At 42.7% G+C, this 23,624-nt stretch overlaps 1 protein-coding gene across 1 annotated transcript in view; it reads left to right on the top strand.

Moving 5' to 3' along the window:
* The window catches only part of LOC310797416 (neoverrucotoxin subunit beta-like), a gene marked incomplete at its 5' end in the record, with an annotated part of 34,519 nt that overhangs the window by 5,049 nt on the left and 5,846 nt on the right, over nucleotides 1-23,624 (top strand). Inside the window, 3 exons of the mRNA XM_083659784.1 lie at nucleotides 6,099-6,272; nucleotides 15,598-15,768; nucleotides 21,830-21,876. Of these exons, the coding sequence (XP_083515910.1) occupies nucleotides 6,099-6,272; nucleotides 15,598-15,768; nucleotides 21,830-21,876 (392 nt within the window). The remainder of the gene's footprint in view (nucleotides 1-6,098; nucleotides 6,273-15,597; nucleotides 15,769-21,829; nucleotides 21,877-23,624) is intronic.

Genomic DNA, 23,624 nt, shown 5'->3' with positions numbered 1-23,624 from the left:
GTTTTTGTTTGCTTATAATCCTAATTTAGTTCTAACTTACCAGGACAAAAGAATACTATTGGCAGCCTCAACAGCTGCGAAAAAAACTATAATTAAGAGCTGGTTTGAAGAAAATCTTCCATTAAGGAGGATTTGGCTTACCTTCTTTATTGAGATATTACAACTCGAGCTATCTACTTCTAAGGTTAATAATGCTCGCAGCAATACAATTGACAATTGGACCCGTGCTATTACTTACTTCAGTACTCTAAATTAACTATATGCTTACATATTCTAAACAAGTTTGGCATACCTTGTTTATTTTTTTTTTCTTTTATTTTTTTTTTTCTTTGTTGTTTTGTTTTGTCTGCTGCTGTTATGTCGAATTGTGCTCTATTGTTAGTTGCTGTCTGTGTTCCTTTTTTTGCTGTACTGTAATTTATCTGTTTCTGTATTTGTATGTATTTGATTCTGTTTCTTGTCACCAACATGAAATCAAACTCAATAAATAATTGTTCAAAAAAAAAAAAAAAAAAAAATAGTGGAGCTCTTAGTTCCCTGTGAGCTGAGGGCCAGCTGAGATCTTCAGGTCTTCCCAACTTTCCCTCAGACTCAACACTGAAAGTGATTTCACTTTAGTGAGGCTGCAGAATCACAGAATCATCTTTAAAACTCTTTGTAAAACACACTTTTATTGACTTGCTTTTGTGTCATTTTGTGTAACTTTTCTTGTCTCTCTTCTCCATCTCCTTTCTCATGTTTATATTTTATATTACAATTTAAATTCAGTTACTTTTTAAAGTGTTTCCTAAGTTATATCTATATAATATATATCTATATCTATATATTTATTTATTTATTTATTTATTTACTTATTTTATGGCCTGTTGTGCAGCGTAACAGTGCATTGCATGTGCCATTTGGTGGATTTAACCATGCAAACAGCACCATGCAAACACACTGAGACTTGCTCTAGACCAGGGCCTCATCGATACAGTCTGTTAGTAGAAATAATACGATAATGACATTAAATATAAGGGTCAGTTAGCCTCATCAATACAGTCTGTCAGTAGAAATAATACAATAATGACATTAAATATAAGGGTCAGTTAGCCTAATCAATACAGTCTGTCAGTAGAAATAATACAATAATGACATTAAATATAACGGTCAGTTAGCCTAATCAATACAGTCTGTCGGTAGAAATAATACAATAATGACGTTAAATGTAAGGGTCAGTTAGCATCATCAATACAGTCTGTCAGTAATACAGTCTGTCAGTAGAAGTAATACAATAATGACATTACATATAAGGGTCAGTTAGCCTAATCAATACAGTCTGTCAGTAGAAGTAATACAGTAATGACATTAAATATAAGGGTCAGTTAGCCTCATCAATACAGTCTGTCAGTAGAAATAATACAATAATGACATTAAATATAAGGGTCAGTTAGCCTAATCAATACAGTCTGTCAGTAGAAATAATACAATAATGACATTAAATATAAGGGTCAGTTAGCCTAATCAATACAGTCTGTCGGTAGAAATAATACAATAATGACGTTAAATGTAAGGGTCAGTTAGCATCATCAATACAGTCTGTCAGTAATACAGTCTGTCAGTAGAAGTAATACAATAATGACATTACATATAAGGGTCAGTTAGCCTAATCAATACAGTCTGTCAGTAGAAGTTATAGTTATAGTGTTCAGGCAAAGATCAGACTAGAGCAGAGTAGGATAGGCCAGATTAGGCTGTAGACTAGCTAGATACTATGTCCCAGCTAGCTCTGGTTAATGCTTAGAGTAGTCAGTTGTCTGATCTCCCCCCCCCCTCTCTTTCTCTTTCCCCCGCTCCTTTCCCTTCTTCCCCCTCCTGTTCCCCACTCTCCCACATTTCCCACTCCCCCCCCCCACCCCCTCTCTTTCCATGCTCTTCCCTCCCCCGCCGCCTCTTCCCACGTTCCCCCTGCTCTCCCTCCCCTGCACCCTCCCACCTCTCCTTCTCTGTTCTCTCCTCCTCCCTGTCCTCTCCCCTCTCTCACATTTCCCCTGCACTCCTTCCCCTACACCCCCCCACCTCTCCTTCTCTGCTCTCTCCTCCTCTCTGTCCTCTCGGAGGGGGCGGAGAGGTCTGTTCCCTCCCCCGCCTCCTCCTCCCGCGTTCCCCCTGCACCCTCCCACCTCTCCTTCTCTGTTCTCTCCTCCTCTCCCCCTGCACTCCTTCCCCTGCACCCTCCCACCTCTCCTTCTCTGTTCTCTCCTCCTCTCTGTTCTCTCTGGGGGGGGGGGGGGAGGAGGGGGCGGAGAGGTCTGTTCCCTCCCCCGCCTCCTCCTCCCGCGTTCCCCCTGCACCCTCCCACCTCTCCTTCTCTGTTCTCTCCTCCTCTCCCCCTGCACTCCTTCCCCTGCACCCTCCCACCTCTCCTTCTCTGTTCTCTCCTCCTCTCTGTCCTCTCTGGGGGGGGGGGGGGGGGGGGGGGTGTGGGACGCTCCCCCTGCTTCTCTACCCTGGCTCTCCCTCCCCTGCATCCCCATCTCTCCTTCTCTCCTCCTCCACATTCCTATCTTCTCCCCACCTCCCCCCTCTCCTCCGTCTATATTGCTCATTCTCTCCCCACCTCCTCCCTCCCCCTGCTCTCTTCTCCCCCACACCTCCCCTCTCCTGCTCTCTCCTCTTGCTCCTTCCCCACATCCTATACCCTCCCCACCCCATCACTCTCTCACATTCCCCCTGCTATTCTCCCTTCTCCTGCGCTCTCCTCTGCTCTCCCCTCATTCCTATATTTTCTATATTATCAATTGTTCAAATGTTATCTTTATTCTGTATATTCATGTTACTGTTGTGTCAGCTAGAATTAGCTAGACATACTTTCTGTGAAGCCCTCTGAGACATGCTTGTGAATTAGGGCTATATAAATAAACTTGACTTGACTAGTCTGTCAGTAGAAGTAATACAGTAATGACATTAAATATAAGGGTCAGTTAGCCTCATCAATACAGTCTGTCAGTAGAAATAATACAATAATGACATTAAATATAAGGGTCAGTTAGCCTAATCAATACAGTCTGTCAGTAGAAATAATACAATAATGACATTAAATATAAGGGTCAGTTAGCCTAATCAATACAGTCTGTCGGTAGAAATAATACAATAATGACGTTAAATGTAAGGGTCAGTTAGCATCATCAATACAGTCTGTCAGTAATACAGTCTGTCAGTAGAAGTAATACAATAATGACATTACATATAAGGGTCAGTTAGCCTAATCAATACAGTCTGTCAGTAGAAGTAATACAATGACATCAAATATAAGGTAAGTTAGCCTCATCAATACAGTCTGTCAGTAGAAATAATACAATAATGACATTAAATATAATGTCAGTTAGCCTCATCAATACAGTCTGTCAGTAGAAGTAATACAGTAATGACATTAAATATAAGGTCAGTTAGCCTAATCAATACAGTCTGTCAGTAGAAATAATACAATAATGACATTAAATATAAGGGCCAGTTAGCCTAATCAATACAGTCTGTCAGTAGAAGTAATACAATAATGACACTAAATATAAGGGTCAGTTAGCCTCATCAATACAGTCTGTCAGTAGAAGTAATACAATGACATTAAATATAAGGGTCAGTTAGCCTTATCAATACAGTCTGTCAGTAGAAGTAATACAATGACATTAAATATAAGGGTCAGTTAGCCTAATCAATACAGTCTGTCAGTAGAAGTAATACAATAATGACATTATATATAATGTCAGTTAGCCTCATCAATACAGTCTGTCAGTAGAAGTAATACAGTAATGACATTAAATATAAGGGTCAGTTAGCCCCTTCGATACAGTCGGCCAGTAGACATAATACGTAATGACATTAAATATAAGGTCAGTTAGCCTCAATGATAGAAATTATAGAAATAATACATTAATGAGATTAAAGCCCCCCTCCAGTGTATTTTGTCATTTTTAAGATAGTTCATGTGTTGGTGAGTCATGACGATGGGCCCTATCTTCGTACAGGCGATATCCCCTATTTACGCTTGCGCACCTGTTTGCACGTGCCTTAAGGCATGTAAGATACCGGTCTGCCTTGCACATTTGTCCAAGTGTTATGCCGAGTTTTGCACCCCCGCCCGGCAGCATCCCCACCTCATGGGAGCATATTGTAATGATTTTTACAGAAATGTAAAAAGTGTTTAAAAGTGATATAATTGTCTGGGTAGACATGACCTCCGTGATTTCTAAGTTAAAACAGCCCCGAAATATATTGGGGATGCAATTCTCGGCGGGGATGCGGAAACGTTCACGGCACGTGTCGCAAATTAGAGCCGTGCTAGAATCATCTGCACCCCAAAATGCCTGCGCAAACGGGATTTGGGCGGTCTTAACTACCAGAATTATTCACAGGTGTGGTCAGGCAATGCCTGGGCATTACGTCAATCAAAACCAATCAGATTCCCGTCTCGCAGGGGGCACGGTGGCGCAGTGGTAAGCGCTGTCGCCTCACAGCTAGAAGGTCCTGCGTTCGATTCCCACCTGGGACGCTGTGAGCGCTGAAGGAGTGCGTGCCCGTCCACATGTCCTCCCCACTGCCCGGGTGGGGTCGTCAAAATAGCCTTTCTGTGTGGAGTTTGCATGTTCTCCCCGTGCCCCCTGGGGGTTTCCTTCATATTAGAACCCCTCACCAAAACATGCAATATTCTGGTCGTTGAAGTGGTGCCTCCTCTGGGGCCGGTTGCACCAACTGGTCTTAACTATGCCTGGTCGTAACTCCTACGTCGGTCTTAGTTAAGACCATGGACTTACGCCTGTTGCACCAACACGGCTTACTCTGGTCTTAACTACGCTGGTCATAGCAATGCGCGTTCATGTGAATTGTCGGGGAATGCCCTCTGATTGGCCCACATGTGCCTCGCGCCGTCACCCACTACTGTATGTGCATCACTACACCCTCCCTCCTCCCACCCCCCTCCTCCTGTGGAAGCCCCGGGGGAAAATGGCGGCGGCGATTAGTGTCAGGGAGTCTGAATGAAATTGAATGTAACGTTCCCAATTCTATGTATTAAATTCTAAAAAAATTAACGCCAACATTTGGGAAGGCTAAGCCACACAAGTAGTTAGTTATAATCTAACGTCGTGCTTTCAAAGACGGCGAACTGGCGGTGTTACGACGATGACGGTCAAAAAGGTCTCCGCGGAGATCTCTGTTACAGGCAGGCTCTACGCCTCCTCCTGACGAGGCGTAGGAGTTACGCCTGGTCTTAGTGAAAATAAGGCTTAAGTCGTCTTGGTGCAACCGGCGTAGCTGTAGGTCGTAAAGTTACGACCAACTTAGCTTAAGACCAGTGTAAGACCAGTTGGTGCAACCGGCCCCTGGTCATTAGGGGCACCTGTTCAGAGGGAGGGAAACTTGTTGGAATAGCGTGATCCTCCCACGTGCTATGTCCTACCGGTGAACCTTCCCCTGTCAGGTGAAAAGAAGCGGCTGGCTACTGCCCATGTCTCGGAGGAAGCATGGAGCCAGTTTCGGCTCTCCCCAGATCGGCAGAGGGAGGAGCAGCAACCAGGATAAATAAATTAAAATTAGCACTAATCGAGGATAAAAATGGAGAAAAAAAATCTGGGAAGATTCCCGTCTCGCGATCGCTGCGGAGATTATGGTGCGATCAAGCGCAGCGAGTGTTTTCGTGCCTGGAGCGGAGCTAAGATGTGCTTTTCAAAGATCTTAGTGCAAAGTAATTGCCCGATACTGACGATAGGATAATGCCATCTGTTAGGGAATGGAATTTTACATCTATGCCCACATTTTAGTGCTGAAACGCCTGCTTTGGCATGTGGCACGCCTATGCCAAGTACAATTATAACAGGCATGCGCTTGTGCCCGCCCCCATTCGGTTCTTATCAATGTAAGTTATTTGGCGCAAATGATGACATGTGTTTATGCAGCATTTTCATAGAACACAAACAGTTATACAGGTAAGAAAAACTGACTGGAGGGGGGCTTTAAATATAAGGGTCAGTTAACCTCATTAATACAGTCTGCCAGTAGAAATAATACAATGCTGACATTAAATATAACAGAATAACATTGCCATATGTCTTCTTGTCCTTCAGGCTGAGTGTCTGCCAGCTGTCAGAGAAAAGCTGTGAAGCTCTGGCCTCAGTTCTCAGCTGCCAGTCCTCTAGTCTGACAGAGCTGGACCTGAATAACAACGACTTACAAGATGCAGGCGTGAAGCTGCTCTCAGCTGGACTGCGGAGTCCTCACTGTAGACTGGAGACTCTCAGGTCAATATAACTGTTACTGTTCAACAGACCATCTAAATTCTGTTTCGCATGCACATTAATGTCACAGAAAATATCGGTTCTCGCATTTTCCTGCTGTGGTCTTTGAAACCAGCTGAAAAACCAACATTCAGCTCCACTTTCTCTCCTCTGAGATAGTTATTTATTTTTATCCTCACTGCCTCTGTTGGTGAAACCTGAAGTAAAGGACTTGTCAGATTATGTTGAACTGAGTCCAGAACTGATCTGAAAACACAAACCTGATGCTGGTATCAGCTGTTAAAGGGATACGCCAACATTTTGAGAGATTCGCCTATTTGCCATATTCCTGATAGTAAAACTGAATGTAGATCCATTAGAAAGTGTTTCACCCCTCGATCCTGCTAGTGAGTTTAGCACTACAATGGCAGTATACGGTACAGCTGCCTACCCCTCATTCAGTCACCAGAAATACACATTCAGACAGCAGCAGAAACACTCACATGTACATGTTATGACTCGTGTACTCACCAGGCAATGAAATAAATCCAACATTACCTGAAACGGGCATTTTAGAAGTAAATACATAAAAGCAAGTGATGACGGCATGCGCCTCAGGCAAACACGGAAGTAACTTTGGTTCTGCCATCATAGTTCTGGCTAAGGATTTACTTAAAGCAGGATTAAACCCCCCAGATTTCTGGCAAAACAATATTCTACTTGATTTGAAAACTCTGCAGGCAAGATGGCCGCCTATACACCCTTGTACCCTGGCAGACTTCCTAGCCCATAAACTAACATAACTTGGCCAATAAGTATGTAACATACAAAATAAAACAAACAGTAATGTCTTCATCTGATGTAGAATGCAGAGGACATGTAACTGGTTTGTTAAACTCACATTCCAGGAATATTGTATTTACTGCGATGCGGCGCATGCCTCGTCCTGGAACCAGGGGTGCGGTAATAGAGAGGAAAACGTGAAGGCCCTTGACTGACAGGGTCACTAAAAAAATTACCACTACGGAATTTTTTGCAGTACGAAATTATTAACCTATCATCATTAATATAATATTTAATTCACAATGTACTAATAAAAATAAGTGTTCATCCATAGTTGTCATCCATCTTGCACAACACTCACCCCCCCCCCCCCCTTCAATTTTCAAGCCATGCAGAGAGGGGGCTCACAAACGGAACAGCGCTAATCAGTTGAGATTCCTGCAGTCAGAGAGGGAGCTGCTGCCTCACTGCCGGCTGCTGCACAAAACATGTTAAAGCAGCAAAGTCAGGCTGGCAGAAAAATACAAAGAGAGGAGAAAGAGAGCAGAGGGAAAAGAGGGGGCAACAGTTCCTCACTCAATTTTACAGCAAGAAGGAAGGTGGCTGTGCTGTGCAGCGTTGTCTGTGAATGGATCTGTATTTGGGCGAGCTGCTGTAGCCTGCTAGTGACAGGCTGAGGCAGATACATGACTAAATCACACAGTTCTGCCAACCAGAGAACTGTCCAGTCTGCCCTGCCATCTTTAGCCATGAATATTATTAAACTTTTGTTACAAACATATCGGAGGGCATTTGGAAGGAAATTAATCTGAATGTACACACAACTACACCCTCTCCCCTACTGGAGAGAGTATGCATGGAAAATACAATCACGGTACTTTATAACACCAGTACAACAAGCTAAATATAATGGTAACATTTAGCCAAACTGCTGGAGGGAGTGTGGTGAAACTTATGCCAATTTCGGTCACATTTTTTAGTTCTGCCCAGTATTACAACTGTTTTAGAACAATATGCCGAAGGAAATTAACACCATCTTAAAGACTGCTAACCATCTGAATACAGACTTTGTGCTGCTGGGCAGAACGGTGGAAGAAATACAAAATAAAAACAACAAATATTTATTAACGATACTGCTCATAACAGCTCTGAATCAAATAACAAGAAGCTGGCTTCAAAAACAAGCCCTCTGATAGACAAATGGAGAGAAACGGTTCAACAAATATATCAGATAAAGTACTTAACTTATAAGATTCGGGGGAATCTGAAACTATTTGAAGATATATGGTAGAATAGAATAGAATAGAATACCTTTATTGTCATTGCAACTTGTACAACGAAATTCATTTTGTGCAGTACCAAGCTACGTAGGAGGAAGAAAAAAGAAAAAAAAGTAACTAAGTCTAAAAGAAATTTATCCTACATACTACCACATGCAATGGATAAAAAGACAAGATAATAGAATAAAATAAGTATTAAGAAGGGGCAGCAGGGACTTCCGGTGGAGCCATGCCTGAGGCGGTCGCATAGTTAAGTGCTCTGTCTCAATCGGTATCAAATTCACCCCCAAACTTGAAAAATTCAATAAACAAACTACTTCGAGTAAGAAATGAGTGGAAGGGGAAGGAAAAGAAAAGAAAAGAAACCCAACAACAAGGTAACTGAAGCTTTTACGCCGAAAAATAGCGAAATGGCCACTTCTGAGAATGGCGTGGGCGTGCTAGCCGAAAACCAGGGAGAAGGCCCTCTCAGCACCGGAGATGAGCTGCTCAACGAAATGCTGTCTATCTCCAAAGAACTCCGAGAATTCAAGAAAGATATGTACTCGGCCTTCTCCGAACTTAAGGGGGAAATAAAGAAAGACCTGAAAGAGGAGATAACAACGCTGAAAGTCGAACTCTATCAGAAGCTAACGGAGGTCGGGGAAATACTCAACACCCAGGGCCAGGCTATTTCCGCGGCGGAGGAGCGGATTGCGGTGGTGGAAGAGAGCGGGTCAGTAACCAAAGAAGCTATGCTATCGCTGCTCAAAGAACAACGCAGCCTACGGGAAAAGGTGACGGACCTGGAAAGTAGGTCGAGACGAAATAATATCCGGATATACGGGATACGGGAAGAGGCCGAGGGTGACTCGGTGATTACTTTCGTGGAGAACTTGCTGACTACGGAGCTCACATTACCCGAAGGTATGTCTCTTCAAATCCAACGCGCACACCGAGCGCTGGCGAGAAAGCCAGGACCCGATGTCAATCCTAGATCCATCGTTGTAAACTTCCTGCAGTTTGAAGTTAAGGAATCAATCCTGAAGCTGGCTTGGAAGAAGAAAATCCAAATCAACAATAAACAGATTTACTTTGACCACGATTACGCCTACGAAGTGATGGAGAAGCGCCGTGCCTACGGGGGAATCAAAAAAGCTCTCAAGGAAAGAGGGATCCGATTCCAAACACCGTTCACGAGGATCCGAATCCACTGGAGCACCGGGCCGAAGACCTACGAGGACGCGCAGGATGCCACACGTGAGATGAATGAGAGGGGATTCCACCTGGTCGCTCCGAGAGGGGACACGAGCTCTTCCATGGAGGATCGTATACAGAAGGCGTTTCCATGGCAACGGAGGGAAGAGAGGATCAGAGGGGGCCGAATGGAGACGAGAGTGAAGGAAAAGTTACAGCCGTTCAGGAGGGCAGAGTCGCAGGAGTAAAAGGAGAATGGGAAGAACACAAAAGAACTGTACGTAAACGAGGGAAGTAAATTAGAGGCAATTTCCTATTCTATTTTATTTTACATTTTATTTTAATTAAAGGAAGATCTGCTTTAGTTACCTACTGACTATAAATAAGTATAATCATTTAGGAAACTATTATTTTGGATTACCGATTGACCAGACAAGCATGTTCATCTATGTTGGACTTATCTAGAGGTCATGGAATGTACAAGCATTCCTCCACTAGGGGGGGCCCCCACCATTTGGGGGGGGTTTTCCCTCCACCCACCAACAGGGACTATAGAGGGACCATAGTCCCCCTGCTCAGGGAAGTTTCTGTTATTTCTTATTGTTTTTTGTTACTCAAAGGGGAGATCTGGTTTTGTTTTTCATATACGATTCCTACAAGTAGGAAGGACATTCTCATACATAGCAACGCACCCAATTCCAAAACGATGAATGTACGCACCACATGGTTTATGTGATTTCGCTAAATGTAAATGGGCTTCGTAACCCAGTTAAACAAAAAAGAACCTTGGCAAAACTGAAGAGAGAGAATATTGATATCGCCCTGATTCAGGAGACACACATGTCAGGGGTAGAATATGAAAAGCTCAGAAGACAAGGATTTAAGTATGTGTTCCACGCTTCAAATGGGAATAGGCACACAAGAGGGGTAGCAATATTGATTTCGGGTAGAATAATGTATGAACATATAACAACTATAAAGGACAAAGAAGGAAGATTCATATTGATAAAGGGTAAAATTGAGGGTCATTTGTTTACTTTCTATAATGTGTATGTTCCACCTGGCTCAGAGTCAGATTTCTATGTACAAATATTGGATAAGATTGCGGCAGAAGCACAGGGAACTTTTTTGTGTGGAGGTGACTTCAATATTACTCTGAATCCTCATATTGATTCATCAGGACTGAGATCAGGCCAATCCAAAAAAACTACAAGGAAAATAAACTCAATAATATCTGAGCTGGGGCTGATCGACGTTTGGAGGCAACGTAACGCATCAGTTAAGGATTATACCTTTTTTTATCTCCTCACTCAACATATTCGAGAATCGATTATTTCCTAATGTTTGGGTCAGATAGCAGTAAGGTGCAAGATTGCCATATTGGAACGATGGATCTCTCGGATCACTGCCCAGTGTATTTGTCCCTAACAGCAGCTTCTGAGAGGAAGTTTACATACTGGAGATTTAACTCCAATATATTGAATGAACAGAATATTGAAAGGTTTACGAAGGAGATATCAGACTACATAGAATTTAATGACAATGGAGAGGTGAGTCCGCCAGTGCTTTGGGATGCCTGTAAGGCGGTAATGAGGGGAAAGGTGATTGCAGTAACATCATTTATTAAGAAGGCGAGAGCCGAAAAACTTAACACTCTGCAGGGGGAATTGAAAGTATTGGAATTTGAGCATAAGACAACAATTGACCCTAAGATTAAAATAGAGATAAAAAAGATAAAAAAAATAAAATTGAAGAAATAAGCACACAGGAAATTCAAAAAAAGATGTTATACACTAAACAGAAATACTATGAAGGTGGTAGCAAATATTCAAAATTGTTGGCCTACAAACTTAGAAAACAACAGGCAGATAGCATGATATACAAGATAAAGGATCCAAGAACTAATGTTCTTCATTATCAGATGAGGGAAATTAAAAACTGTTTTAAAGAATATTATGAGAAGCTATATACACAACCCCAGGTTGATAATGATCAGAAAATGGAGTCTATGCTCGAATCTCTAAATTTGCCAACCCTTACAGAAGCCCAAAATGTGTCACTGATCCAACAGATATCACAAGAAGAAATATATTCAGCTATAGCTAGATTGAAGGCAGGCAAGTCCCCTGGCACTGACGGATTCACTACAGAGTGGTACAAGGGCCTGAAGGGGGCCCTGACACCTATTCTGTTGAAAACATTTAACTGGGTCCTGAAAGAAGGGGAAACTCCGGATTCATGGAAGGAGGCAATTATCTCGGTTATACCTAAAGGAGGGAAAGACAAATCGGAATGTGCGAATTATAGGCCAATTAGTGTACTGAACCTTGATTATAAACTGTTTACGTCAATTATTGCCAAGAGGCTGGAAAAAATTCTACCAGAAATAATCAACTTAGATCAAACTGGGTTTATTCTGTCACGTCAGACTCACGATAGTATCAGGAGGTCCCTGCAGGTTATTAGGCATATAGATCTAAATAAAATACAAGCTATGCTTATAAGTTTAGACGCTGAAAAAGCTTTTGACTCGGTTAGGTGGAAATTCTTATTTAAAGTTATGGAAAGGTTTGGTTTTGATCAGGTCATTATTAAGACATTAGAAGCCTTGTATGACAAGCCATCAGCCAGATTAAAGATCAATGGTGAGCTAACTGACTCTTTTTTGCTTGAGAGGTCTACGAGACAGGGCTGTCCGGTCAGTCCTTTGTTATTCGCAATTTTTGTCGAACCATTGGCACAATGGATTAGACAGAATAACTCAATTAGGGGAATAGAAATGGCTGCCGGGGAACAAAAGCTAGCATTATTTGCAGACGATATTCTCGTGTACCTCTCAAGCCCAACAGACTCTCTCCCAGCCTTGATGGCGGTGCTTAAAGAATATGGGTCATACTCAGGCTATAAAGTCAATGAACGAAAAACTCAGATTCTGAATATAAATTATAAGCCTCCTCATAGTCTTCGATCCAAATACCAAATGTGCTGGGATAAGTCATCAATTAAATATCTGGGGATTAACCTGCCCACAGATTTGTCCAAATTGGAAGAAATTAATTATGGCCCACTTAGAAAGGAAATTTTGACAGACATAAGTAGGTGGAATTTAATCCCGTATTTAAATATAGGCTCAAGGATTGACTCAGTTAAAATGAATATCCTCCCAAGATTCTTATATTTTTTTCAATCGATTCCCATTGAAAAAACTGAACAATACTTTATTGATTTAGACAAAATTATATCACGATTTATTTGGGCAGGGAAGAAGCCGAGGATTAGATATAAAACAATGTAACTAGCAAAAGACAATGGGGGTTTAGGCCTTCCATGCATGAGGGACTATTATAGAGCGGCCCAGATCCGGCCACTAGTGGGCTGGTGTACTCCAAGTTATAACTCCCGGTGGAAAGAGATTGAAGGCTCAATGAGTGAGAGAATTCCAGTTAATACGTTGATAGGGGACCCTTCATCGACTGATTTCCTGTCGGATCCCAATAATCCTTTGGTAATTAGCTCTCTTAAAACATGGAAGGAAATAATTAGAAAACATCATTTGAAAGATAGGGCGACAATATTCAAGTGGTTTGCATACGATTCGAATTTTATTCCCAGTAGATATGACTCAACGTTTAGAAATTGGGCTCCTAGTGGCCTTACAGCACATTGTACTCTCTTGAACCAAGGTAGAGTGTATAGCTTCCAGGACCTCAAAGTAAAATTTAATTTGCAGGATCAGGATCACTTTAGGTATATACAAATCAGGAACTTTATAGATAAGACATTCCCGAAAAATGATCGAGCAATGGGAATGGAAATCCTTGGTATCTTCCAGAATGCATACGATGATGGTAGTTACAGGAAGATGGTATCTAGGTTGTATATGGCTCTTCAAAGTCTAAAAGGTGACCATACTATGAATATTAAGGAAAGATGGGAAGCAGAGGGAAACTCCACGATATCTCCAGAAGATTGGACCAGAATATGTGGTCAGCAATGGAAAATGACGAGTTCACCATCCTGGAGGGAATTTAGTTGGAAAAATGTGATTAGATACTTCTGTACTCCAGCGCAAAAATCTAAATTCTCTCACCAATCTGAATGTTGGAGGTCATGTGGAAATACAATGGCAAACCATTTCCATATCTTTTGGAGTTGTCCCTCTGTGGTTCCATTTTGGAAGAAAGTACATGAGGTCCTGGAGGCGGTTTTTGGGATGGAAATTCTTTTTGATTTTAAAATACTGTACTTGGGAGATATAGAAGAGTTGCATTGTGTGAAACGAGATGAATATATGTTGAGAGTGATGTTAGTGGCTAGCAAAAAGGCTGTGACCAGAAAATGGCTAAAGCAAGAGGTACCAACTGTGAATGAATGGATAGATCTAATCCACTCGATATATGTAATGGAGAGAGTAACATTTAGACTAAGAGCTCAAGTTGATTCCTTTGAAAACAAATGGTCGAAGTGGCTTGCATATATCGGATATAAGACCTGACTTTGTATAGCTGAGAAGAAACAAGGTGGTGTGTGTAAATGGGTACCGTAAATGCTTATAATTGAAAATTGTATGTGGGTGCGAATGAATGAATGATTATGTGAATGTAGATGAGTACAAGATTGAATGGTTAAACATCCTCCCCTGTCTTTTTGTTCGTTTAGTTTATTTATGTTTTGTGCTGTTGTCTGTACAGTATTGTTTTGTTTTGTCATTGAGAAAAATAACAATAAAAAGTAAATGACAAAAAAAAAAAGAAGGGGCAGCATTCGTATCATGTGCGTCATAACATAGGACATTAAAGTGCAGCATACGTATCATGTGCGTCTTACTAAATGACATTAAAGTGCGATGTGTAAACAATAAGCAGATGTAGCAGCATACAATAAACTAATAAACTAATGTGCCAGTGTCAGTGCAGTGTCAGTGTAGGTCTGACGTTTGTTGGCAGGCTGGTTCAGGAGGCATATCGCACTAGGATAGAAACTGTTCCTTAATCTGGCAGTGCGGGCACGGATGCACCTGTACCTCCGTCCAGAGGGCAGGAGGGAGAACAAGTGGTGGCAGGGGTGAGTCGGGTCTCTGCTGATGTTGGTCGCTCTCCGGAGGCAGCGGGAGCTGTAGATCGAGTCCAGAGGAGGCAGCTGGGCTCCGATGATTCTCTGGGCGCAGTTGATGACCCGCTGCAGAGCTTTCCTCTCTGCGGCAGTGCAGCTGTTGTACCATGTGGAGATGCCATACGTGATGATGATAGTGGTCTAACTGGTTAAACCACTATCAGGTGGTGAAGTAATCTCTCTCAATGCAACCAGATAAAATAATAACAATAATGACCTGAAGCTACTGAATTGATGTTCCCTATATTAATGCTGACAGTCACATAAGGGGAGCACTACCTTACTTTGAGTAAGGCTCTGTACTTTTCTTTTCTCATTTTATTAAATTTTTTCCCCTCTCACAGATATTTTGTATCTGTATTTGTAGGTTGCGTTGAGTATCACTGGGTGAAACACACACCCACGTCATCTAATCTGTATGTATGTTATGTATGTATGTTTATACGTATCTGTCATGTCTCTATTATATATACAAAAAAGAAAAATTGCCATCACTACAAGATAATATGGGCAAAGATGTACGAAAATACAGGATGACAATAAAAAGTATTAGAAAAAAGTTTATTTATTTAGCCCTAATTCACAAGCATGTCTCAGAGGGATTTACAGAGAATGTGTCTAACTGAAAGTCTAGCTAAGCACTATCGATGAACAGGATTGAAGAATCTTAGAGAGGGAGAGACGGGGAGGCGAGAGAATGGGGGGGGGGGGGGGGGGGGGTGAAGGGCGAGAACAGGGGGAGGAAGGGGGAGAAGAGAGAGCAGAACAACCCAGGTATACTGTGGCTCGGCAATACGGTTTAAATCAATATCACAATATGCACAGGGGTCAGTTTCGATACCAATGTATATCACAATATGGTTAATGTAAAAAAAAATCCTGTTAAGTAATTCAATTGTATTATATGTAATTACCTGTGTGTGTGTGTGTGTGTGTGTGTGTGTGTGTGTGTGTGTGTGTGTGTGTGCGCGTCCGTGCGTGCGTGCGTGTGTGTGCAGGCTCTCAGGTTGTCTACTCACAGAAGAAGGCTGTGCTTCTCTGGCCTCAGCTCTGAGCTCCAACCCCTCCCATCTGAGAAAGCTGGACCTGAGCTACAATCATCCAGGAGCCTCAGGAGTGACCCTGTCTGCTGGACTGGAGGATCCACACTGGAGCCTGGCCTCTCTCAGGTATGGAGAGGCAACGGGCCCTATCTTCGCAAAAGCTGTAATTTAGTGTTTGCGCTCGTTTAAGGCCGTGCACAATGCAAATTGGGGGCGTGCACAAGTACATGCCTCTTATAATTGTACTGGACATAGGTGTGCCACATGCCAAACCAGGCGTTTCAGCGCAAAAATGTGGGGATAGATGGTATTATCCTATCGTCAGCAGCGTGCAATCACTTTGCGCTAAGGGCTTTAAAGCACCTCTTACATACCATAATCTCCGTGCCGCACAGCGCAGTGCAGAGTAAAATTCCTTTTGGATATGTCATTACGCACAGCCTTGTCACGCAAGGACATCAGATTCTGCTGCTAAAATTGGGTATTAGCAGATAATTCAGTGAGGCAATCAACTTTAACTCACTGAGAAACTTTTATCACATCGCAAAGAGGGAAATTAATTGAGAAAACTTGTTGGACAATGGACATAGGCTATTCACCTTCACCTATCCCATAACTAGCGGGTCGTTGGCACCACAGACAATCTATCAATAAGCTCTCTCCATCTCTCTCTGTCCTTGGCACAAGTGAGTCCACTCTATTACGCATGGAGAGAATTACAGCATATTGTATGCCTTGCGCACACACATCGATTGCGAGACGGGAATCTGATTTGTTTGTTTGATGTAACGCCCAGGCATTGCCTGGCCACACCTGTGAATAATTCTGGTGCTAACGACCGCCCAAATCTCATTTGCGCTGGCTTTTTGGGGGCGCAGATGATTTGGCACGACTCTAATTTGCGCTTGCGGCAGGTGAAGTGAACGTTTCCGCATCCCCGCCGAGAATTGCATCCGCACCATATATCGGGGCTGTTTTAATTTAGAAAACAGGGAGGTCACATCTACCCAGACAATTATATCACAAGCTTTTAAGCAGTTACATTTCTGTATAAATCATTACAATATGCTCCAGTGAGGTGGGGACAGCGTTTAGCTGCTGCCGGGCGGGGGTGCAAAACTCGGCATAACACCTGGACACTTGCGCAAGGCGGTCGGTCTGCTATCGTTAAGGCACGCAAACAGGTGCGCAAGCGCAAATAGGGGATATTGCCTGTACCAAGATAGGGCCCAACATCTGCTAGAAGGCTGAGAGTCACACACATTTTCTCTGTCACACTGAGAAGAGGAGGAATATTAAAGAGGACCTAAAACAATGAAAATAGAGACCTACACAGATCTTTGCGTATTACATTAGAAAGATGTACTACAATAAAAAATAACATCATAAAAGTAAGCCATTGTTGAAAATAATTCTTAAAAAAAAAGCCTTTGTGCTATATTTGTAGCCTAGTGCACCACCATCTTTATTTGCGTCAGCGCATGACGTTACGGGGATGGCTGTACAGTACAGTACAGTACAGTACAGTACAGTACAGTACAGTAGAGTAAAGTAGAGTACAGTAGAATATAGTAAGGTAGAGTATACTACAGTAGAGTACAGTACAGTACAGTACAGCAGTGGAATACAGGCTAGTCAAGTGTTGGTACTAAGACTTTTGAATGTTTTGATGAATCAAAATAACCACAAACCAAGTCAGAAAGCCAACAGCGTGTGATGTGAGCCTGTTAGAAACACTGCAGTGATCAAACCAACTATATGGAGGAGGAGAAAGTCAGCGGCAGGGTGCCTGGAACTGGGGGGGAAATCGATGCATTGGAAACAATAGGCGATGCATGCGGGGCTTTTAGCCTGATGTCAGCCTGTTGAAAATATGTGCTGAGTTTGGATGATCTGAGGCCTATACCACGAAGCAGGATTAGTGGCTTAGCGAGGTAACAGGTTTACCCCTCGGTTTGCCGTGCTACGACGCTAGTTCACTTCTTACCAAGATAGATCACCATGGTAACTTATGCTTCAGAGCTAACCTGCTTTGTAGCAGGTTAAGTTCAGAGGATAAGATCAAAACCCATGAAAGACCCACCTTCTTACCAATCAGCTCTCTGGAAACAGCATGTCACTATTCATATAGGATCCCCATATGAAAAATTAATTGCAGTCAAATGAAAATCACAAAAGAAAAAACCATTAACATATCCTGTTGAATTAATCGAGGACTGAAGGCTTGCACTTGTTGTACATAATTAAATTAAGCCTACTTACCACTTTGGAATATGTTTTATTTATTATTTATTTATTATTATATTTATTAGAATATATTTATTCATTTTTATTTGTTCCCAAGTAGTTACGTTTGACCCCACCCATTGCAACTGAATGGTGCGTGGAGAAAATAGCCTATCACTAAATCAAAGGTAAAAAAAAAAAAAGTAAAAAGGTTACATAAACGTCTCCAAAGCGCACTAGGGCTGCAGCTATCGATTATTTTAGTAATCGAGTATTCTACCGATTAATCCATCGATTAATCAAGTAATCGGATAAGAACTATTTTTGCGTTATTAACACCTTAACTGCCAGCGACGAGTGTACTCGTCAAACACAATCCAGCTGTTAACTGCCAGCGACGAGTGTACTCGTCAAAAAAAAACGATTTTTTTTTTTTGACGGTAGGTTGTGCATCTAAGCCTTTTACATCTCTTATATAGGTATTGGACGTGTACAACGTGTACAACCCATTCCACCGACCCACTAAGTGGCGACAAGGAAGGAGGAAGGCAAGCAAAAAGCAGTGTGACTGAAGCCATTCTCATGAAGGTGGATTGGCGAAGGCGCTTTCATTTTCGCGCTGATTGCTGGCGGTGCGGGATTGCAGATTTGCATAGTGGATTGCGGGTGGGACACACTTTGAAACACGCAGCATAATATGACCAGAATCGCAAAAGCTTCATCAAAGCCCTCAACCAAAACTCCAAGACGCGAGCGAGTCCAACCAGACTTCCTCAAAGAGCGGCCGCACAGACAGGCACACACCCGCACAGCAGCAGCAAAGCAATGGTGACAAGCGGGGACTGCCCCCTAGTCCGACACCAAATTGGAAACAAATCCCATTCTAAAAGGCTTTTAGAATGGGATTTTCAACCCATTCTTTTTTGTTTCTTTTTCGCTATAATTTAGAGTAATTTAATTTCTATTCAGAAATTTATTTGAGAGGTCGAGAGTATGAGAAAGTGCATTTGCAAAGGTAGGAAAGTGCTTGTGACAGGGCGCTGCACCCAAAAAGAACGCCCACAGGAGGGAGGAGTTGAGCAGAGGGAAGTTTACTGCTGTTATGGAGGAAATTACTGTTCAAAACTATTGTGTAGGTCTTACTGATGCCAAAAATGAATGGTTAAAGTGACTGTTTCACAAAAAGCCGTTTATCTCTAAATATTTTTTCTGATGCTGAAACCATGCTGTATTCAATTGCTAATGCTTACATAACTACTAACTCTACAAACTAACTCTTTTAGACAGAGAAAGCACACATTCTATTAGTTCTTTTTAGATGATTGGTGTTCACGAAGTCGTAACAGAAGAGAAACCTCGGCTCTTGTAAAATGAGCCTAGAATCCTCAAAAACCCCCCTGGCAGAAGCTATCTACAGCAAGAAAAAAACGGCTGGCAGTCAATGTGTTAAAGAGAACCAGTAATTATACAAGGTGAAATAAGACATGTCTCTTAAAATGAACAACTACATTGGTTTCCTTTTTAGAAAAATCATAAATTGTATTTCTTAAAGTGCATACAACTGTATACAATAATCATGTGGCATGGTTGTCCTGCTATGGGACTCAATTTCTGTTCCTCCCCAAGAAAGTCACACGTATCCCCCAGATACACCTCTGTGTATCTGTGTGTGTGTGTGTGTGTGTGTGTGTGTGTGTGTGTGTGTGTGTGTGTGGATTATACCGCGTCATCTAACGTTATTGGAAATAACCATGCCTAGCCTTGTTTGTTGCACAGGCAGCACTGAGAACCAGCTGATGATGTTGAGCTAACATTAGCCGCTAACGTCATGTGAGGTTGTGCTTTCTATTTCTCATCATAAAAAGCCACATCAAAAAGCGCTGCGGGAATGCAGCAACTAGCTGTCATATTGATCAATTATAGCCAGCATTACAACTAAGTAACCTTAATCTTGATTAGCAATCATAATTGATTCACGTAACCTTAACTAGTTACCTTGTCTCGGGTCCCAGGTCCTCTCCGACCAGAGCATGTGAGCGGAGCGGGGAGCGGGGGGATTTTGGCTTGAGCGGTGAGCAGGGACCAGAGCGGTACCGGAGCGAAAGTTGGAGCGGCACCGATCACCCGCTCAGTACCGCTCAGTCCCGCTCCAGTTTCGATCACAACATGTTCGAAACAGAATGCATCGGTGCGTGGCCATGTGCACGCCCACTATTTGCTTGCCAGCTGCTGCGAGACGAGAAGGAAGATAAACGAACATGCAGCCGACTCTGCTGAGCTCATGTTATTTGTAGTGAGCAATGCCCATTGCCCAGGCGTTTAAACGCAAATTAAAACACCCTGGCCTTTTTATCTCTTTTATTCTTTTGAGCGGAGCGGAGCGGTGAGTGCGAGCGGGTGAAATCTGTATGGAGCGGGGAGCGGTCTGGAGCGGAGCGGTCTTGAGCACTGGAGTGGGTGGAAAGGACCGCTCTGGGTGCGAGGAGCGGTAATTATCACCGCGCCGCTCCGCTCACATGCTCTGGCTCTGACGGCTCTGGTACCCTTCCGCCAAGGACCTCACCAACAACCCCCCCCCCCACCACACACACACACACACACACAAACTCACTACTTTTTTTTTTTTTTTTACCTTTATCAGGAGGAGTCTCACTGAGAGCAATGCTCTCTTTCTCAGGAGCGCCCTGTTCACATTCACACACACATTCATACCTGGAAGCTGACCAGTACAACCACAGTCTGATCTGCTGGCCACTGAGCAGCTCCACTGGAGCAGTTGGGGTTAAGGGCCTTGCTCAAGGGCACCTCAGTGGTGGTAATGAGGGAGGGGCAAGCGCTGCCTTTTCACTTTCCCCACCCAGATTTATCCTGCCGGTCCCGGGGATTGAACCGACGACCTTCCGGTCACAACCTCGCTTCTCTAACCATTTGGGCCACCACTGCCCACTACCTCCTCCTAAACTCAACTGAACCCCCCCCCCCCCCCCCCCCCATAAAACTGGAACTCATACTGTATCTAATTTAATGCCTGTCTAACTGGGACTGTAAATTCATGTAAATTCCCTGCACATTAATGCCTATTAAACTTAGCCTGTAAATTTCATGTACATTCAATGTAAACTCTTATCTAACTCTGACTGTAAATTCATGTAAATCCACTGCCTATTTAACATCTATTTAACTCAGTCTGTAAATCTCATGTAAATCCAACGTAAATTCATATTTATCATCCACAGAACACTTCACCACTCATGTACATATATATTGACTCGATTTGATTTGATTGCACTTGCAACTTTGCGATTGTCTTTAGTTACCTTCCTACTTCTGTATATTGATGTGACCGCTACGCTGCATACAGACACTAAGACAAATTCCTCATATGTAACTTGCATACTGTGGCAATAAAAGTGATTCTGATTCTGATTAATCCTTACCTGTTCAATCCTAAACTCAACAGGCAACATGCCCACCTTCTTGAATTCATTCCCTCCTATGCGTCCTAGGAGGAGCATTCAGTAGATAATGAATGATGTTATTTTCCATAACCTGCAACCTCTTCTGTAATCTCATTCTCAGGCCACTGTACCAGGTAGAACAGGCAAAATCAAAATGGCACTGTATCAGTGGTGTTAAAAGGAGTTTTTTAATAGTAATATCAAACTATCTTCTTCTGCAATACAGAAACTTGAGTTTACTGGCACTTTTCGATGACAATAATAATAATAAGAGTAACAGACCTAGGACGTATTCAAATTTAAAAAAATAATCAGAACCTTCAAAAGTAGTACTCCTCACTCCGCCATCTTGCACCCCCCCCCCCCCACCGCAGTGCATTGTCCTGTCTTTTCTCAGGTAAAATGCAAATGAAGTAGAGTCACATGATCAAATGTTTCATTTGCTCTTGAATGTTTCCATCATCAAAGAGAATCTGCTGATCTGATTGTGTTTCTTCCTCCAGTGTGGACCATGATGCAGAGCAGTGGTTGAAACCAGGTCTGAGGAAATGTAAGTATGCATTTAGTTTGATTCATGAAAACAAAGTAACACAATCAACTATTTTGTAACACTTTATAATAACTGCATACTATTAAGCATTAGTTAAGTATTATTAAATACTTAATTCATCATTTATAAAGCATTGTTCATACATTACTCAACATTACTAAGTAATTCATAAACACAGTTACAGTAAAAATGTTTTATTCCTGATTAATAAGCTAATCTATCATTATTTAACAATTGTATTTGATCCAATTTATAAATGCTTTGTAACGTGCCACCCCAAAATCCTGAAGGCGCCGGCGTCCGACATGACTGTCTTTCAGAGGCTGTAGCATCATTTTTAAATCTAGAGTGAAGAGCCTGGTATCATATGAAACTACAAGACCCAAGGCATCATTGCTATCAGCCATGTCACCATGTCATGCTAGCTGCCTGCTAGCATGATGCTAGCTGCCTGCTAGCATCATGCTAGCTTGTCAAACCAGGGAGCTAAATAACGCTCCAAAGTTAGGCTCAATTTTGACAAGGGAAAACTGGCAGGGCCATTTTCAAAGGGGTCCCTTGACCTCTCATACATGAGAATGGGTTTTATGGGTTTCCTTTGAGTCTCCTCTTTACATATGAGGTAGCATTTTTCAAAGCCGTTATGAACACATTTGACCCTCAGCCTCAGCAACATCTAAACTGCATAGTCATTTTAATAAAATATGAATGTTAGCTCTCCAGACTCCAGCAAACACACCACTAATAGCCTATCATGCATAACAGAATGAAAGTAGGTCCGCTTGTTTGAGATGACTTCTGGCTCTCCTGGGAAGCAGGCGAGAGCAGCCAGTGCAGTCAGCCAATCAGAAGCAGAGAGGGGCGGGTCATGCCTTCACCATCATGGGGAAAAAATATCGCCCCCCGGAGGAAGGACAGGCCTGGATGGGTTAGAACTAAAAGCAGAGACAATATTTCACTGGCCACTGTCAGCGTGTGTGTGTGTGTGTGTGTGTGTGTGTGTGTGTGTGTGTGTGTGTGTGTGTGTGTGTGTGTGTGTGTGTGTGTGTGTGTGTGTGTGTGTGTGTGTGTGTGTGTGTGTGTGTGTGTGTGTGTGTGTGTGGCTGGCAGCATGTGTGTGTTGGGTTGTCATGTGATAATAAAGACGGGTTTGTCTGTCCAACTTTGACTTTAAATTAGTTTTTGTCTTCTTTTGTAATGTAAATGCAGAGCTGACAACACTTTGAAAAACGCTGCCTTATCTGTAAAGGCAGACTTGAGTCGTGGGCATCAGAACATTCTCATTCAGATCTCCAGAGGTGAGAGGTCAAGGGACCCCTTTGAAAATGACCATGCCAGTTTTTCCTTTGCTAAAATGTAGCCTAACTTTAGCCCCCTTGTGGACAAGTTAGGATGACGTGATACGAACAGACACACAGACATGCAGACAGACAGACAGACAGACAGACAGACAGACAGTCAGACAGACAGACAGACAGACAGACAGACAGACAGACAGACAGACACACACACACACACACACACACACACACACACACACACACACACACACACACAGGCAGGCAGGCAGACAGACAGAGACAGACACACACACACACACACACACACACACACACACACACACACAGACAGACAGACAGCCAGGCAGACAGACACACACACACACACACACACACACACACACACACACACACACACACACACACACACACACACACACACACACACACACACACAGACAGACAGAC

This window comes from Poromitra crassiceps (genome assembly GCF_964638095.1).
Source record: "Poromitra crassiceps genome assembly, chromosome: 23".
NCBI classification, from domain to species: domain Eukaryota; kingdom Metazoa; phylum Chordata; class Actinopteri; order Beryciformes; family Melamphaidae; genus Poromitra; species Poromitra crassiceps.
The sequence above is the reverse complement of the archived record's forward strand: the minus strand, read 5'-3'. Positions and strand labels throughout refer to the sequence as shown.